General features: G+C 42.7%; 2 protein-coding genes across 6 annotated transcripts in view; both read left to right on the top strand.

The window, feature by feature from the left end:
• Positions 1-429: 429 nt before the first annotated feature.
• Positions 430-1,707, top strand: LOC134286806 (uncharacterized). The gene has a single exon (XM_062848480.1). The coding sequence runs from the start codon at positions 430-432 to the stop codon at positions 1,705-1,707; it is 1,278 nt and encodes a 425-aa protein (XP_062704464.1).
• Positions 1,708-4,642: 2,935 nt separating this feature from the next.
• LOC109403224 (la-related protein Larp4B) overlaps positions 4,643-14,832 on the top strand; it is a 153,392-nt gene continuing 143,202 nt past the window's right edge. The window contains exons 1-2 of one of the 5 annotated variants that reach the window (XM_062853126.1): positions 4,643-5,930; positions 12,931-13,845. In XM_062853126.1, the coding sequence (XP_062709110.1) occupies positions 13,375-13,845 (471 nt within the window). In that variant the 5' untranslated portion in view covers positions 4,643-5,930; positions 12,931-13,374. Of the gene's footprint in view, positions 5,931-12,682; positions 13,846-14,832 lie in introns of those variants that run through there. The other 4 variants (XM_062853125.1, XM_062853124.1, XM_062853123.1 and 1 more) reach the window with 4 other exon arrangements.

Here is a 14,832-nt window from a genome sequence, read left to right as displayed (position 1 = left end):
GATCAATGTGCGAAAAAAAAAGCGCCCTCAAAAAAAATAAGAAGTGCCATTTGCTTAATAACTTTGGGTAGACGCATCTATTTTATATTTTTTCAAATGGACGATGATCTTGAAACCTGTCCGGATCCATCGCAAAAAAAAGTTTTGAAATCGGTTGAAAAACGGCCGAGAAATGCCTTGTCAAAGTTGGACTTCCGACTTTTTTTGGACCCTTGGTAGTTTAGGAGTTAAAGTACCGTATCGTGATCCATTCCAAAAAAGTCGTTCAACAAAAATTGTAAGTACAAAGTTAATAGAGAAATAGTGAAAATACTTATAATAAAATTGAATTGCAGCTAAAAGCTTACCACACCAAAATACTGGTTTGCTTGTAGATTTTGGGAAGCACCCGTACATTTCTTTTAGAATTTTTGTACGTGGATAGGCGTGATGACTGGAGGTCACGATACGACGATGTCGAGCTGCAAAACTTGCAAACGTCCGGACTCGGCCGATGCCCAGATGGTTGCCTGCGACAAGTGCCAGCAGTGGGAACACTTCACGTGTGCAGGCGTCGATGAAACCGTCAAGGATCGGCAGTACGTATGCAAGGATTGCATGACTAAGGTGAGTGCAGATAAGTCTAAGCGCAGGAAGCAGCTGATAGCTGAGAATCGGTCCGCCAAATCCGGTGGAAGATCAGCTTCGAGAAAGGGCTCGAAAGTTCCTTCAATCCCGGCGAGCCAAACATCCAGTGCTCGCGCAGCTGCCCTGGAAGCCCAAATGAAGCTCATCGAGGAAGAGAAGGCGATGAAGGAGCAGGAGCTGAAAGAACAAGATGAGCTGAAAAAGTGGGAACGGGAAGAAGAACAGCGCCAGCTCGAGGAGAAGAGGCAGTTAATGGAACGAAGAACAGCGAAGACTTCGCCAGCGAGAATTGGAAGAGAAACGGGCCTTATTGGCGAAGCAGCAAAGTATCCGGACGGAATCAGTGGAATGCATGAATTAATCAAACGGATGTCGGAGGCCGATAGCGGATGCGGCAGCAGTTCGTGCTCGATCCCTGACTCCCGAGAGAAAGTGAAGAGCTGGCTAGCAGGTCAAAATCCTGACGGAAGATCTTTGGGAAAGATGGTGGAGGAGCAGAAAGCAAGTACAGGCCTTCACCCGACGGTTCCCCAAGACCCGTTGGCATTCCAGCTACCCCCATCGCAACACAGGGTTGCACAGCTCACGCAAGCGGATCATCATTTGCAGAAAAGAAGCCTGCCTCAAGGACTGCAGCAAGTTCGCTCCGAAACAATCGTTCAGCCGTTTCAGCAGTTTGTAGCAAGTTCCCAGCCTCACCTCCAACTGAAACAACGGACAAACCAGTCCACGCACCAGCAGCTGTGCCAGCTCATTTGCCGGTCATTGCAGCAAACCCAACCGTCAGTTCAATCACGCCAGCCTCCCCCACTGAAGCTAACGGGCCGTCCATTGATACAGCAGCAATCAGACCAACCGTACGGCATGGTTGCCCATGGCACACCGCCCGAGCAGCAGTATGGCGGACATAATCAGCCGGATGCGATGCGGCCTTCAGTGGTAATCGAACAACCATTTCGACGCTATGCAGTGATTCCCGAGTCAAGCTGCCCAGTGAACTCTCCTCAGTACCACGGTCACTCGAATCTGCGAGAAGATTGGCAGTCCCATCGACGCCAACAGGACATCGTGCCCTTGTAAGATCTACATAACTCAGCAACTGACCATATCTGAACAGCCCGTCGTTCTTCACTCGCAGCAGCTCACAGCACGGCAGGTAGTTGGGAAACAGTTGCCCCGATTCGTCGGCAACCCAATTGACTGGCCCATGTTCATCAGTAGCTATGAACAGTCCACTACTGCTTGTGACTACACGAACGCTGAAAATCTAATTCGACTGCAGCAGTGTCTGACAGGATACGCAAAGGAATCAGTTTGTAGCAAACTTCTGCTACCAGAAAGCGTACCTCACGCAATTGAGACGCTTCGTATACGCTACGGGCGAACGGAGCTGCTGCTCAAATCACTCCTTGAAAAGGTTCGGCGTACATCAGGACCAAGGCAAGACAAGTTGGAAACAGTGATAGAATTTGGATTGGCAGTCGGGAATTTCGTCGACTATCTCCGGGCGGCGCAGTTGCAGCAACATCTCTCCAATCCCATGATGATGCAGGAGATAGTTGACAAGCTTCCAGGTTCCATGAGAATGGAGTGGGCTACCTTCAAGAGTCAGCAACCGCTGGCTAATTTGGAGACTTTCGGGCTCTTTATGGAAAGACAAGTCAATGCGGCGAGTGCGGTGAGCTTCGAGCTTCCTATACAGGAGAAGCCGTACAAGAACGAAAAACAAAAAGGAAGAGATAGTGCCGGCATCCATGCACATTCGCAAGGTGATGGTCCAAGTAGTAAGTCTTCGAATCTAGCAGGGCAGTCTCGAAAACCGACAAAAACATGTTGCATCTGTACTCGCGAAGGTCACAGAGCGGCGGATTACTCTCAGCTTAAAGAGCTGAATATCGACGAGCGATGGAAGGCAATTCAAAAGAAGGGCCTTTGCAGAACCTGCCTAAACAGTCACGGGAAATGGCCTTGCAAGTCATGGCAAGGCTGTGCGGTGGATGGATGTCGTCTGAAGCACCATACTTTGCTTCATTCACCTTCACCGACTCATCACGTTAACTTCTCATCTATCCACTCGTCGCCACCAAAGGCACTTTTCCGTATACTACCAGTCATCCTGTATTACGAAGGAAGAAGCGTTTCAGTGTTCGCCTTTATCGACGAAGGGTCAGAAATCACCCTGCTGGAAGACAACGTCGCGAAGCAATTAGGCGTGAAAGGTCCCGTCAAAGCTCTAACTCTTCAGTGGACGGGCAACATGAAGAGGGACGAGTCCAAATCGCAGGAGGTAGATTTGGAAATATCAGGGAAGAGTGGCTCCAGTAAGTTCGATCTTCGTCACGCCAGGACCGTCAGCTGTTGGTCAGCTGCATGTTCCTACCCAGCCAACAATTGAACTACGGAGAACTGACACAGCGTGTCCCACAACTCAGAGGTCTACCGATGGAGAGCTATGAAACCGTTCAGCTGAAGCTTCTGATAGGTCTGGACAACCTTCGCCTCGGCGCACCGTTGAAACTTCGCGAGGGAGGACCGAACGATCCCATTGCAGCTAAGTGTCGTCTAGGGTGGACTGTTTATGGGTACACCGGTGAAAGAAGCAATAACACCGCTGTCGCAAACTTTCATACGGCAGAGGCCTCCAGCGAAGATCTTCTGATGAGCGAGCAATTACGAGACTTCTTCACCATGGAGAATGACGGAATCTCAAATAACATAGAACACATAGATTCGGAAGAAGACAAACGAGCGAAAAGAATACTCAAGGAGACTACACGACGAGTTGGAGACAGATTCGAGACAGGTCTTCTGTGGCGAATGGACAATCCAGCTTTTCCCGACAGTTATCAGATGGCGATGCGGCGTGTTGTAAGCCTGGAACGGAAATTTGCGAAGGAGCTATCGTTGGAAGAACGCGTCCGTGAGCAGATCTACGACTACGAGCGAAAAGGCTACGCACATAGAGCTACGCACACCGAACTCAACAATGCAGATCGGAATCGAATGTGGTTTCTCCTCCTAGGAGTGGTTCAGGGGGTTCAGTTATGCAACATCTTATACGATTACTGGTTGTCTGGGTCTCCGTTGCGTTGGTTTCACCCCACCGGAAGGATTGATTCGTCTCGGTGGTCGTTTAGAGCATTCTGCAGAAACGATCGGTTTCAAGCATCCAATACTACTTCCGAGGGATCATCGACTAACCCGACTACTCGTGGAATACTACAATGAAAGATTACTGCATGCTGGCCCCCAATTGCTTTTAAGTGCTATTCAACAGAAATTTTGGTCGCTAGGAGGCAGGAACATTGTACGACAGGTTGTCCATCGTTGCTACAAATGCTTCAGACCAAAACCATCTCCAGTGAAGCAATTCATGGGTGAGCTGCATAGGGAACGAGTAACAGTATCCCGTCCATTCTTCCGGACGGGCATAGACTTCTTCGGTCCAGTCTATGTCAGGCCAGGGCCAAGACGAACACAGCCGTAAAGGCATATGGCGGTATCTTCATATGCTTTGCGACAAAGGCTATACATATAGACCTAGTTTTCGATCAATCAACCGATCGGTTCATCTAGGCGTTACGGCGGTTCATGGTTCATCGATTGTGGGATCTGTTACAATTGCTGAAGGAGGTTGCAGTGCGCTCTCCATTCCTAAAGAAATTGAAGAATGATTCAATTCCTAAGACCATGTCCACCACGTTCATAGACATATTGAACGATGGATCAGTGAATTTGATTAAGCCTTCATTTATTTCGAAGTTCTAAACATTGCGGCTTGAGATACCGTCATTACCTGATCTGAACTATATAGCAACTCCATGAAACTTGAAAGTGTATTCTTTCGCGGAAAACGGAACTTTCGGTTACTTCGATGATTGGCAACCGCTGCAATACCGTCAGCCCAGTCGGCGGTGGAGCTGCACTGGTGAGAGATTTTCGCGAATACATACGAATATCGGTCACACATCTGGTGGTGCTACGGTGCTACTACATACAGCCAACCAGCGAAATCTGTCATCCACCAGTCACTCCGTCGTATGGTAGTCGTCGTTTCCCATCGTTTCCGCCGTCAGTCAGTGTCCTTTGTTGGCTGGAAAAGTACGGTCTAGTCGTGGAAAATCTCTCGCTGATTCTGTTGATGCGCGTTTATCAGTGTATCGTAGTGCACTTTTCATCTCATTGGACTTTTCTGACCTGATCCGGGAAGCTGTCGAATCCGGACAGGAACGGGGCACGGCCGTGCTACTTCCGCCCGATCTAGGGATCAGAGGCTGCTTTGACTACGAAAAAGTGCTAAAATGGCCATCCGGGGCCAAGGATTTGCTTCCGTATGGTAGCACTGCCAAATGCTCCTACGCGGCAGTCTGTGAGGGTTTGGAAAAGTTTTTTCCCGATGAAGAAAATTCCTCCTCGCGGGATCCCATATTTCCACCGACGAGTGTGAAGGGGGAATAGAAGAAAATAGGGGAACCGGGGAATTGTGTTTTTGTGGCGAAGACCCAAAGGATTTGCGAAGAAGACAAAGGAATAAAATGTGATTTCAAGGGGCTCGGTGTGTGGTACGCGTGGAGCGCGCGCGGGGTGCGAGGCGTACGCGTAGGAAGGAGCAAAAGCTCCCACAAGAAGAATGAACAGAAAAATACATTGTGAATGCAAAAGAGAGCAACTGGTGTAGTGGGAAAATTGGATTTTCCTTCGCACCACGCGGTGCGAGGGGTCGACGTCGGGTCGGGCAGTGCGCGCGGTTGGGGATAGATCGTGACGAAGCGACGTCGTCGTCGTCGTCGTCGTTTATAGATACAACCGCAGTCACCAGCAATAGTGTGTCCGTATTATTTTTGCTGTCGAACTGATCGAAAAACCACTCACTGTCACGCGTTCGCGTAGATTTACATCGTGTGATAATGTACGGCAGATGGCACGCAACAGGAAGTTGTGCGGTTGGATGTGGAAGCGCGTCCTGAAAAACAGACGGTTCCTAATTCGAAAGTAATATTGAATAGTGTGTAGGCGTAAAAGGAGAGTTTTCCATCCGATGTGGAAAGAAGTGTGATAAATATTGTGATACGTAGCTTAGGAAAGGAAAACGGGAAGATCCGGGTGCTTTTTGGAAAGGATTGGTAGGCGTTTCACAGCCTAGACTTCGAGAGGTGCTCAAAGTGCGATATATGCTAATATGCTCTGTGCAGTTCACTGTGGAGTGAGTTACCTTACCAAATAGTGTACTATTTTGAACTGTAACGATGTAAACACAAAACATACGTTTACATGCAACGGTAAGAGTTAGATCAGAAAAAAATGTGAATGCATTTATCGTATATGCGAAGCATATCTGCAAAAAAAGGTTAGACGTCAGCGTCGTAGCTAGAGGAAATATAACGGTCAATGCCTTAGAAAAAATCTTCGTGCAATCTGCAACCACCAAAAATTATATTGTTGCCTCAACTCAGGGCAGGATTTTCATATATGAGGGCCCATGGGTCACATTATCAGGTATCAGTAGGTCGATTCCAGAGCATTTGGGAAATTTGTGCCATCGCCATGGACACGAGCCTATTCATCATTTACTCGAGGAAGAGGGAAAGCAATAATTGTCCCTAATTATTAGGGAGGGATGGGATAGGCAAAAGGAAGGTAAGGGAACATTATCGCCATTTACAATTGCAAGTCACAAACAAGCAAGCTCGCTTAATTGTAGCTTGATAATGGTAATGATAGCTGAACTAAAATTTTACACGGCAGCTGATTGTCAGAATACTTTGGAGGGCACTCTGCTGCTCCACAGGCTTCGTTTCCGATTAAATTTTTATTAGACCCCTCTAACCATTAATTTCTAGGCAAAGTAGGATTTAATTTAGGTTTTTCTTCTTTTTACAAAAAAAAAATAACTTTAAGGGCCGATTTCTTCACCCTGGCTTAGGCGTTAAGCCAGGTTTAACTATATGGGTAAACCTGGCTTACGAGTTAAGCCGAGGTGAAGAAATCGGCCCTAAGGCTTTTAACCCGCTTGACCAATTTCAAATCTTATGGCGTGCTTTTGTAGATATTTTGCGTGACATTTGGAAAAATAAAATGTTGCTTCTGTAATCAAGTAATTTTTCGTAGAAGACGACATATTTTTTTTGACAAAACTAGCTTTTCTTAGGGAATGCTTGCACAGGAAAAACGTTCCTGAATTTGTCATAACATAGCACAACATAGACTGTCGGTCCTATCGTGGCAACTCTATAGCTACGATAAGACCCGCAAGTTATGTGTTGGCCTTACCGGAGGGTCCATATGATATGAGAACATCCTGAACACTATGAAGTTATGGGAAACGAAATAATTGAAATACTAGTTGCTCTAAAAGCTTATTCCCATATTCAAGGGTTACATATATAGTCATTTAACCTTCGTCAAGAATATCAAAAGGTGTTTTATATTCTGGGATGTTCTAGGTGTTCCAAGCTGTCCAATAGTGAAGTCCTTCAAATCTACAAGAATAATTTTATGTGTTTTCGCCATAAATAATAGCATTGCACAATTTACTAGGATCCGTGAAGGTCTCGAAATCTTTAATGTCTTTTATAGACTATTTCAGGTATTTCAGGTCAGCCAAACCACCTTCAAGTTCAGAACTTCTGATCTACACTCGTGACAGTAGCCGTATTTATTATACTGAGTAACGTTGCATAATCAACCATGGTTACTGGACCAACCTGAAGTCTACTAGATATTATTATACACCTTTGGAACATTCAGGTTCGTAAAAACTGTCCTTTAATGAAGTCCTTCAAATCTACAAGAATAACTATATGCGTTTTCGCCATAAAAAAGCACTGCATAATCTTCTGGGATCAGTGAAGCTCTTAAAATCTTAAATGTTCTCTAGAGACACTATAGGGATATTCCAGGTTAGCCAAACTACTTTGGAGTTCAGAACTTCAGGTCTACACTCGTAACAGTAGCCATATCTGCTATACTTATTAACGTTGCATAATCAACCGCGATTACTGGATCAATTTGAAGTTTACTAGATATTATTATAAATCTTTGGGATTCAACGTCCTCCAAACTGTCCTATAATGAAGCCCTTCAATTCTACAAGAATAATTTCATGTGTTTTGCCATAAATGATTGAACTGCATAAGCTGCTGGAATCCGTGAAACTCTTGAAATCTGAAATGTCATTTAGAGACAATAAGGTACACCGGGGCAAGTTGAAATGGGTGGGGCAAGATGAAACACGAAGTTTTGAAATAGATTTCAATACAATTTGGAAATTCATCCTTCGCTAAAAGATGGTTTGAATCAAAAACTATGTGTTATGGCGATCAAACTGTGTATCATCATTAGAGAACATCATGTTGACCTACCGCTTCATCTTGCCCCACCCGTTTCAACTTGCCCCGGTGTACCTTATATATAATAAACCTTTGGAACATTCAGGGTCATCCAAACTGTTCTATAATAAAGTCCTTTAAATATACAAGAATAATTTCATGTGTTTTCGCCATAAATAATAGCATTGCATAATCTGTTGAGATCCGTGAATTTGAAATGTCAGTTAGAGACACTATAGGGGCGACTGAGGAGACTTGATCCCTGGGAAGATTTGTTCCCCCATATTTTCTCGGAATCAAAAACAATTTTCTTCTAGCATATTTTTCCAAAACTACTCCTGGACAAAGGACTATGTTTTGGCTACAAGTGATTTAGATTGTACATTGCATTATTTTTTAACGGCTGATGGTTTGTTTTCAGTCCTTCAGAAATCTTTTAGACGATTCCGAAAAATCTCAATAACTTTGTGAAAATTGAATCAAATCGTGTCAAAATTTCACAGCACATAGTTAAAATAAAATACTATCAAACGTATTTACCCAAATAAAACTGTTATAAATATATATGTGAAAAATAAAATACTATTCGGAAGCCTCTATTTACTTAGAATTCTGGTGTATTCAACGAAAAAATGTGTCTGATAATTATTATTTTAGTACGAACCTAGAAAAGGGGGATCAAGTCTCCTCAAAATACGGCTCCTCCTCAAAATACGGCATATCCTTTAAAATTTAAGGAAATCTTACAATTTCAAATACACCATATTCATCGAAAATACAAATAACAAACTTGAAAAGAAAACGAATAGGAAGCATCTGGAGTTACTTTTCCTTTAAATAAACCATGTGTTCAAAGGGGGATCAAGTGTCACCCATTTTTGAAAAATACATAACAAGACATACGACCTCCATAAAAACACAGTTTTGAAAACTTCAACAATAATTTAAAGGCCTTCTGTTGTGCATCAACTTTCAATAGATGTTTACCTGCCATTCCTTAAAGACAGTTAAATTACGAAAAAAAAACAAGTCTACCCAGTCTCCCCTATGGATATTCCAGATTAGCCAAACTACCTCAGAGTTCAAACCTTCAGGTCTACACTCGTAACACTCGTAGCAGCAGCCATATCAGATACACTGAGTAACGTTGCATAATCAATCTGAAGTCCACTAGATATTATTATAAACATTTGGGACATTCAGGGTCGTCCAAACTATCCTGAAGTTTAGTTCTGGACAGTAACAGTAGTAGTTATTATCACAATGAGCTGTAACCTGACACATCCAACTGTAATGTAATACCTCTGGCAATTTATGAGTCATTCCTAGATACTTTTGAGATATTCCAGATCAACAGAACTACTTCGGAGACCATAGCTCCAGGTCTAAACATGTGATAATAGCTTTTGCCACTACGTTATGTAGTGTTACATAATAATCAACTGCATTCACCAAAGTAGTTCGAGAAACAATAAGCGTTGTTATATATTTTTGGGATAGGTCATCCTTACTGTTAAGAAGCAAAGTTGATAAAAACAATCATTGTAACATAAAGTGATTTCGTTTTAGATAGTAGTCAAATAACCAAATAGGATCCATGAACCTCTTAACTCTCAAGGGTCACTCTATGATAGTTTTGTTATAATTTAGGTCATCCAATATTTCATGGAATACACAATTATATATCTGCACTTGCAATGTTAGCCTGGTATACTGAGTAATGATTTTATGAAACTCGTTTTTTACATCCGTACACACTTAAAATAGATTCTTGAGCTCGGCAGAAAAAAATGCTGATTCCAAACGGCAAATCCAGATTTTACTGATAGTTCAGCAAACAACACGTTTTTGCCGAGACTGTCCAATATGCTTTGCCGAAATATCAGCAAATTGCTCAAAAATTAGAAAAACTGACAGCATTGTTTTGATGATATCATCGGTAAACACAGATTTTACTGAAATCAGCAAACGAGATTACCGGAAAATCAGCAATTACCTCGTCTATTGCTGAATTTCGGCAAAACAACTGTCACTTTTGCAACCGCCTGCCTCAACAAAATAAGACCAAAACAAACCAGTGACACGTAATGACGAAGGTGCTTTTTCGAGCGATAAAAAAGTGAAGGTATGTGAATTCTTTCTGTAAGTAATAGCAATTATACTTTAATATTCGATCTATTACAGATTATCAAATACACCTATTGATGCTGTTCTTGGAGGATCTGTTCGGGTCTGTGGAGCTGTTTGAATCTGGGGAGCAATGTGTGTGCCTGACTTAGAGCGAAAAAATGAATGAGCAGTTTCGGCAATAAAATAATTGCTTTTTCATTACAATTCTTTGGAAAATTCGAATACTATGCAAAAATAAAGCTTTTCTACTGATTTTTCATGCGGGTTTATAATATTTATTTTATGATTAACAATTTTTCTCTGATTCAGAAACATAAACAAAACAAATTGCCGAGATTCAGCAAATCCATTGATACTGGAAATAATTTTGCCGAGATTCAGCAAATATATTTGCTGATAATCTCGGCAAAAAAATGATAGCTGTCATTTTTGGGATCGCCGAGCTCTCGGCAAATCTATTTTTTGCTGAGACGTTTGCCGAGCACTCAGCGGTGCCAATCTCGGCAATTGGTTTGCCGAGATTCGGCGAAAAATACTAAGTGTGTAGACTTTATTCCATTCTATTCTATTCTAGCTCTTGCACAGCCACAGTATTGAAAAGCATCATGGAAATACCAGAATTTCTTCTTAGTATTTTCTTGTCAACATTAATATTTGCAGCTTATCAAAAATGATATGACAAAAACATTAAACTGGTCAGGCCCACTGTGCAGACTAAGGGGGTTGAGGAAAATTCATAAACTCACGACAATCAGATTATTTACGTATGAATAACATGATTAATGCAAACTTTTGGATTTGATGAGAGAAGAAACGGGGACAATCGCACCAACCGTTTCATTTAAAGGGGATTTAAAGGCGTTAAATCGTTGGGAGTTGTACAGCTTAGAAAGTTAATGCATACTCTATTGTTGTTGTTGTTCTGCTTCTCCTGGGATGGGACACAGGTCATTAGGGGGAAATATGTCTGGGTCCGGAGGCCAAGGCATAAGCGCCTATACTCGCTCTCTGAAACGAAATAAAAAGGAAAACAAAACACAAAAAAACAAAAAGTCTTCGAGCATGTGCAACTTAAATTCCATAGTATTATAAAGGAATAATAATTGTTAGACCGGATAGATCACGCCGCATAAGATGGTCCAATACATCGCGCCAACACAACGGTTCAGACAGTGGGAAAATATATGTACAAAACGCGAATAAATTCAATATCTCTGCTCGGAGCTGATGGATTCGAATAAATTTTTGACACAAACTGCAAAAATCCCTATAGTTTCAGATATGGAGGGTGTCATTCGCCGCACGATGCTTGAAATCAGTGTATTACACTCGTTTTACCCTGCTCTCTCTCACACACACCTTTTTGAAAAAATCTTCATCTATTCCCGGCTAGCTTCCAAAATAAATAACTTATTTAACTTATATTTGTGTAAAATCTTCCATAATATCGGCAATTTGACATAAGAATGGTCCTGCTCTTATAGATCTCCGGGCGGAGATGCATGTGAAAATTTAAAGAAAAAGAGGATATCGGGGTTATTTGAAGCTGAGAGAGAGGAGACAGCTCACTGACAGCCACGATGTTTACATTTCTTCTTCTTACTTCTTTTTACAATTTTGTGCGCCGCACAATGGTTTGAAAATATATTGTTGGTCAAAAATGATTTGCATATTGAGATCACTGCGACAAAGCATTGAAAATAAATGGATTCTTTGCGCTGATTGAGGGAAACTGATCATCATTATTTTAGCATATGCGATCACAACAAACGGAGCCAAATTTTAAACAGATTTGAAGATATTTCAATAGGCCTTGTGGTGAGCCAAACCAGCCCCATTCGATACTGCGAAAGTTTTTACACAAACACGAATTGAATAAATCATTTATTTTGCACTCCAGGATTTTTTCAAATAGGTGAAAAAGAGAGAGAGAGAGTGGGGTAAAACGGGCCCGAAATACTGATTTCCAGCACCGTGCGGCGAATGATACCCTCCTTATCTGAAACTGTAGAGATTTTTGCAATTTGTGTCAAAAATTCATTCGAACTCATCCACTCCGAGCAGAGATATTGAATTTATTCGCGTTTTATACCTATTTTTTTCCCATTGTGCATCGGTTGAACTGGTTGAACCTAACATTTGTAGTATTTGTCTTTTCTTCCTCGTGCCAGAGCTGAAACTTTCAGGGGCACATATTTGGAGATTTGGACGATGGTTTTCACAGAAAAGTGGCGGATCAATCCATGAGTTTAATAATATAACGTTCAAGCAGTGTCTCGTTTACTGAATGAGAACTCGATTCCACCTAAATAACTCGGTAACGCTATAACCTCAGAAAAACCAAAGCTTACAATATGAAGTTTTATATATGAAGTTATGTATATAACTTAGTTGTGAGGCATGTTTGAGTGTCAAATGATAAAAGAGCTTAGGCATCGATGCATGCCTTCATGAAATTTATGGTGGTTTCAGAAACTATGCCCTTCACGAATGGTCCCATACCCGAGAAAAGGTCAAGGTACCATGCGCCTCCATGCTCGATATTACTGCCAGTCTGTGATATAGCGTTAAAAGTTTGAATAGAATCAATATCTATATTCAAATAAGATGTAGACGCACAACCCGGATATATCAACCTCTAGCTACGACTCTGTTAGGTTCTCACTAAACACACCGCCGACATGGTGCAAGTGTATTGCTATTGCACTACTGTTCCGGACTGACTAAAAATGTAATTGCGCGCCAGCCAGCGCGAGTCAGCTTGTGTATGTCACCGTCGCCGTCGTCGTCGTCGGTGGCGGCGTGATTGCATCTCACGTTTTCTCCATCTCTATACTTTGTATAGTGGGACTCCGCAGTGTAACCGAAAAGAGTGACCCCCACCCGCGTGTGCAAATCGTGTAGGCATCTACGGCGAAGCTCCCTGAGCAGGAGCGGAATACAATGTGACTAAGTCTTGTAATGCCAGTGAGCGTTGGCGTCTCATCGTTACATTTTTGATGTAAACAGAAAACATATGGAAAGTGGAATGAAGTGGCTGTATACGATTGGGGAGCTAAGATTATTCATATTAAGAAGTGATCTAAGAATTAAATCTAATGAAGTGAGTCGTGATTCTCCGGAAGTGATCAATACAAGAAGAAAATTGAACTCCAATAGAGAGCTACAATCTGGGAGTGTCGTGAGACCTGTGGTTTGAGTTTTCGATTCGCGACCGTGTAAGGGAATCAGAAAGGAAAATGAGTTTCACTTGTTGAACGGTGCAACGTTCCTGCGTGTACTCGTGGCCATGCCAATGCGAAAATATCGACCCACATCGACGACGTCCGCCAGCTGTAGTAGTAGTAGCAGTAGCAACAGCACTATCACAAATCTGACCGTTACGAACGTGACACCGACGATAACGACCCTGGCAGGCGCCACCAGTCTAACTCCTGTGGTACCCCAGCACCATCATCATCATCAGCTTGCTGTTGCTACTGCCGCCACCGCCGTCGCCGGAACGGCCCCACAACGAGTTGTCCACCATCATCACCATCACGCGGCCAATTGCAATCTGAATCTCATCACTACCGCCGCCGCAACTGCTGGAGCATATCAACCGGTCACTCCGCAGCCTCAGCCGGCACCGTTGCAGCGAACCACGGCTATCCATCCGGCACCGCCGCCACCGATTCTCGATCCGCTACCGCTCTGTCTCGATGCCAACGGGACGTATCTCTGCACCGCCTACAATCCACGATGCTACATCATACAAAAGGTAATTATCTCACATATGTATCCTGAATGCTCATTTTGTGCTAGCCGGTCTGGTAAGAAAATCATGTATTGATTGAATCGAACCGCCTGTGTCAGAAAATTAGCACTTTGATGTTCGATTTGTTCGACAGATTTACGCTTCGAGTGGCTCCCACGCGATCGTATTTCCGTACCTACCAATAACGCATATTAGCTGATGCAAGATAAGCGCCTACGCTTCGGTTTACATGTTCGAAGCATTACAGTCATTTGAGTGTGTCATGTCATCCGTTCCTGATGGTCATACTTATAAAATCAACAGAGGAAGTTACATAACGATAGTGATTGATTCTCTATCGTTTTCCAACAATGTTTCGAAAACTTAACAAATTAACCTCAGCATCCTCGCAATATGCCCTGCCCACCTTATCCGTCCAGCTTTGACATTCTCTACTACACTGGACAAATTTTAAGTCTGGTCCAATGCTATTTATTGCATCGTTGAATCTAAATAGTGTTCCATCAATTTCTGTGAAAACAAGGCAAACTACTTGGTGCACTATTACTGATTGAGCTAGAAATTTAGTGAATTAGTACACGCTAACGCCGCTCAGCACTAAAGTGCATAATTTCCAGACTACACCAAAAATGTGTAACCCTTGCACATTTACAAAATCAGCTCCAGTGTCCGCAAAATCGTTAAATTCGCAAAAATTTTTGTACAGCAATCTAGCTAGGATTACTAGTGACCTTGGAAAACAAAAAAAAATCAACATTTCACATCTAGACGAGTGTAAGAGCTGTTTTTTGAGAATGTGTAACTGTCACACATTTTTGTGTGGTCTGGAAATTATGCACTTATGAGTAGGTCTTACACATTTTAGTGCTGAGCAGTTTTAGCGTGTATTAGACTCATTCTACCGTGACGTTACAACGTTTTGACGCCTTTTCGGTCAGATTTTCCACTATAACTTGTAAATTCGACGTAAACCCTCAAATAATTTTGGAT

Source organism: Aedes albopictus, chromosome 2, assembly GCF_035046485.1.
Source record: "Aedes albopictus strain Foshan chromosome 2, AalbF5, whole genome shotgun sequence".
Lineage (NCBI taxonomy): Eukaryota > Metazoa > Arthropoda > Insecta > Diptera > Culicidae > Aedes > Aedes albopictus.
The sequence above is the reverse complement of the archived record's forward strand: the minus strand, read 5'-3'. Positions and strand labels throughout refer to the sequence as shown.

Bases quoted from the DNA above. Each gene is read 5' to 3' on its own strand.
- LOC134286806 (XM_062848480.1), top strand. From the start codon at position 430: ATGACTGGAGGTCACGATACGACGATGTCGAGCTGCAAAACTTGCAAA.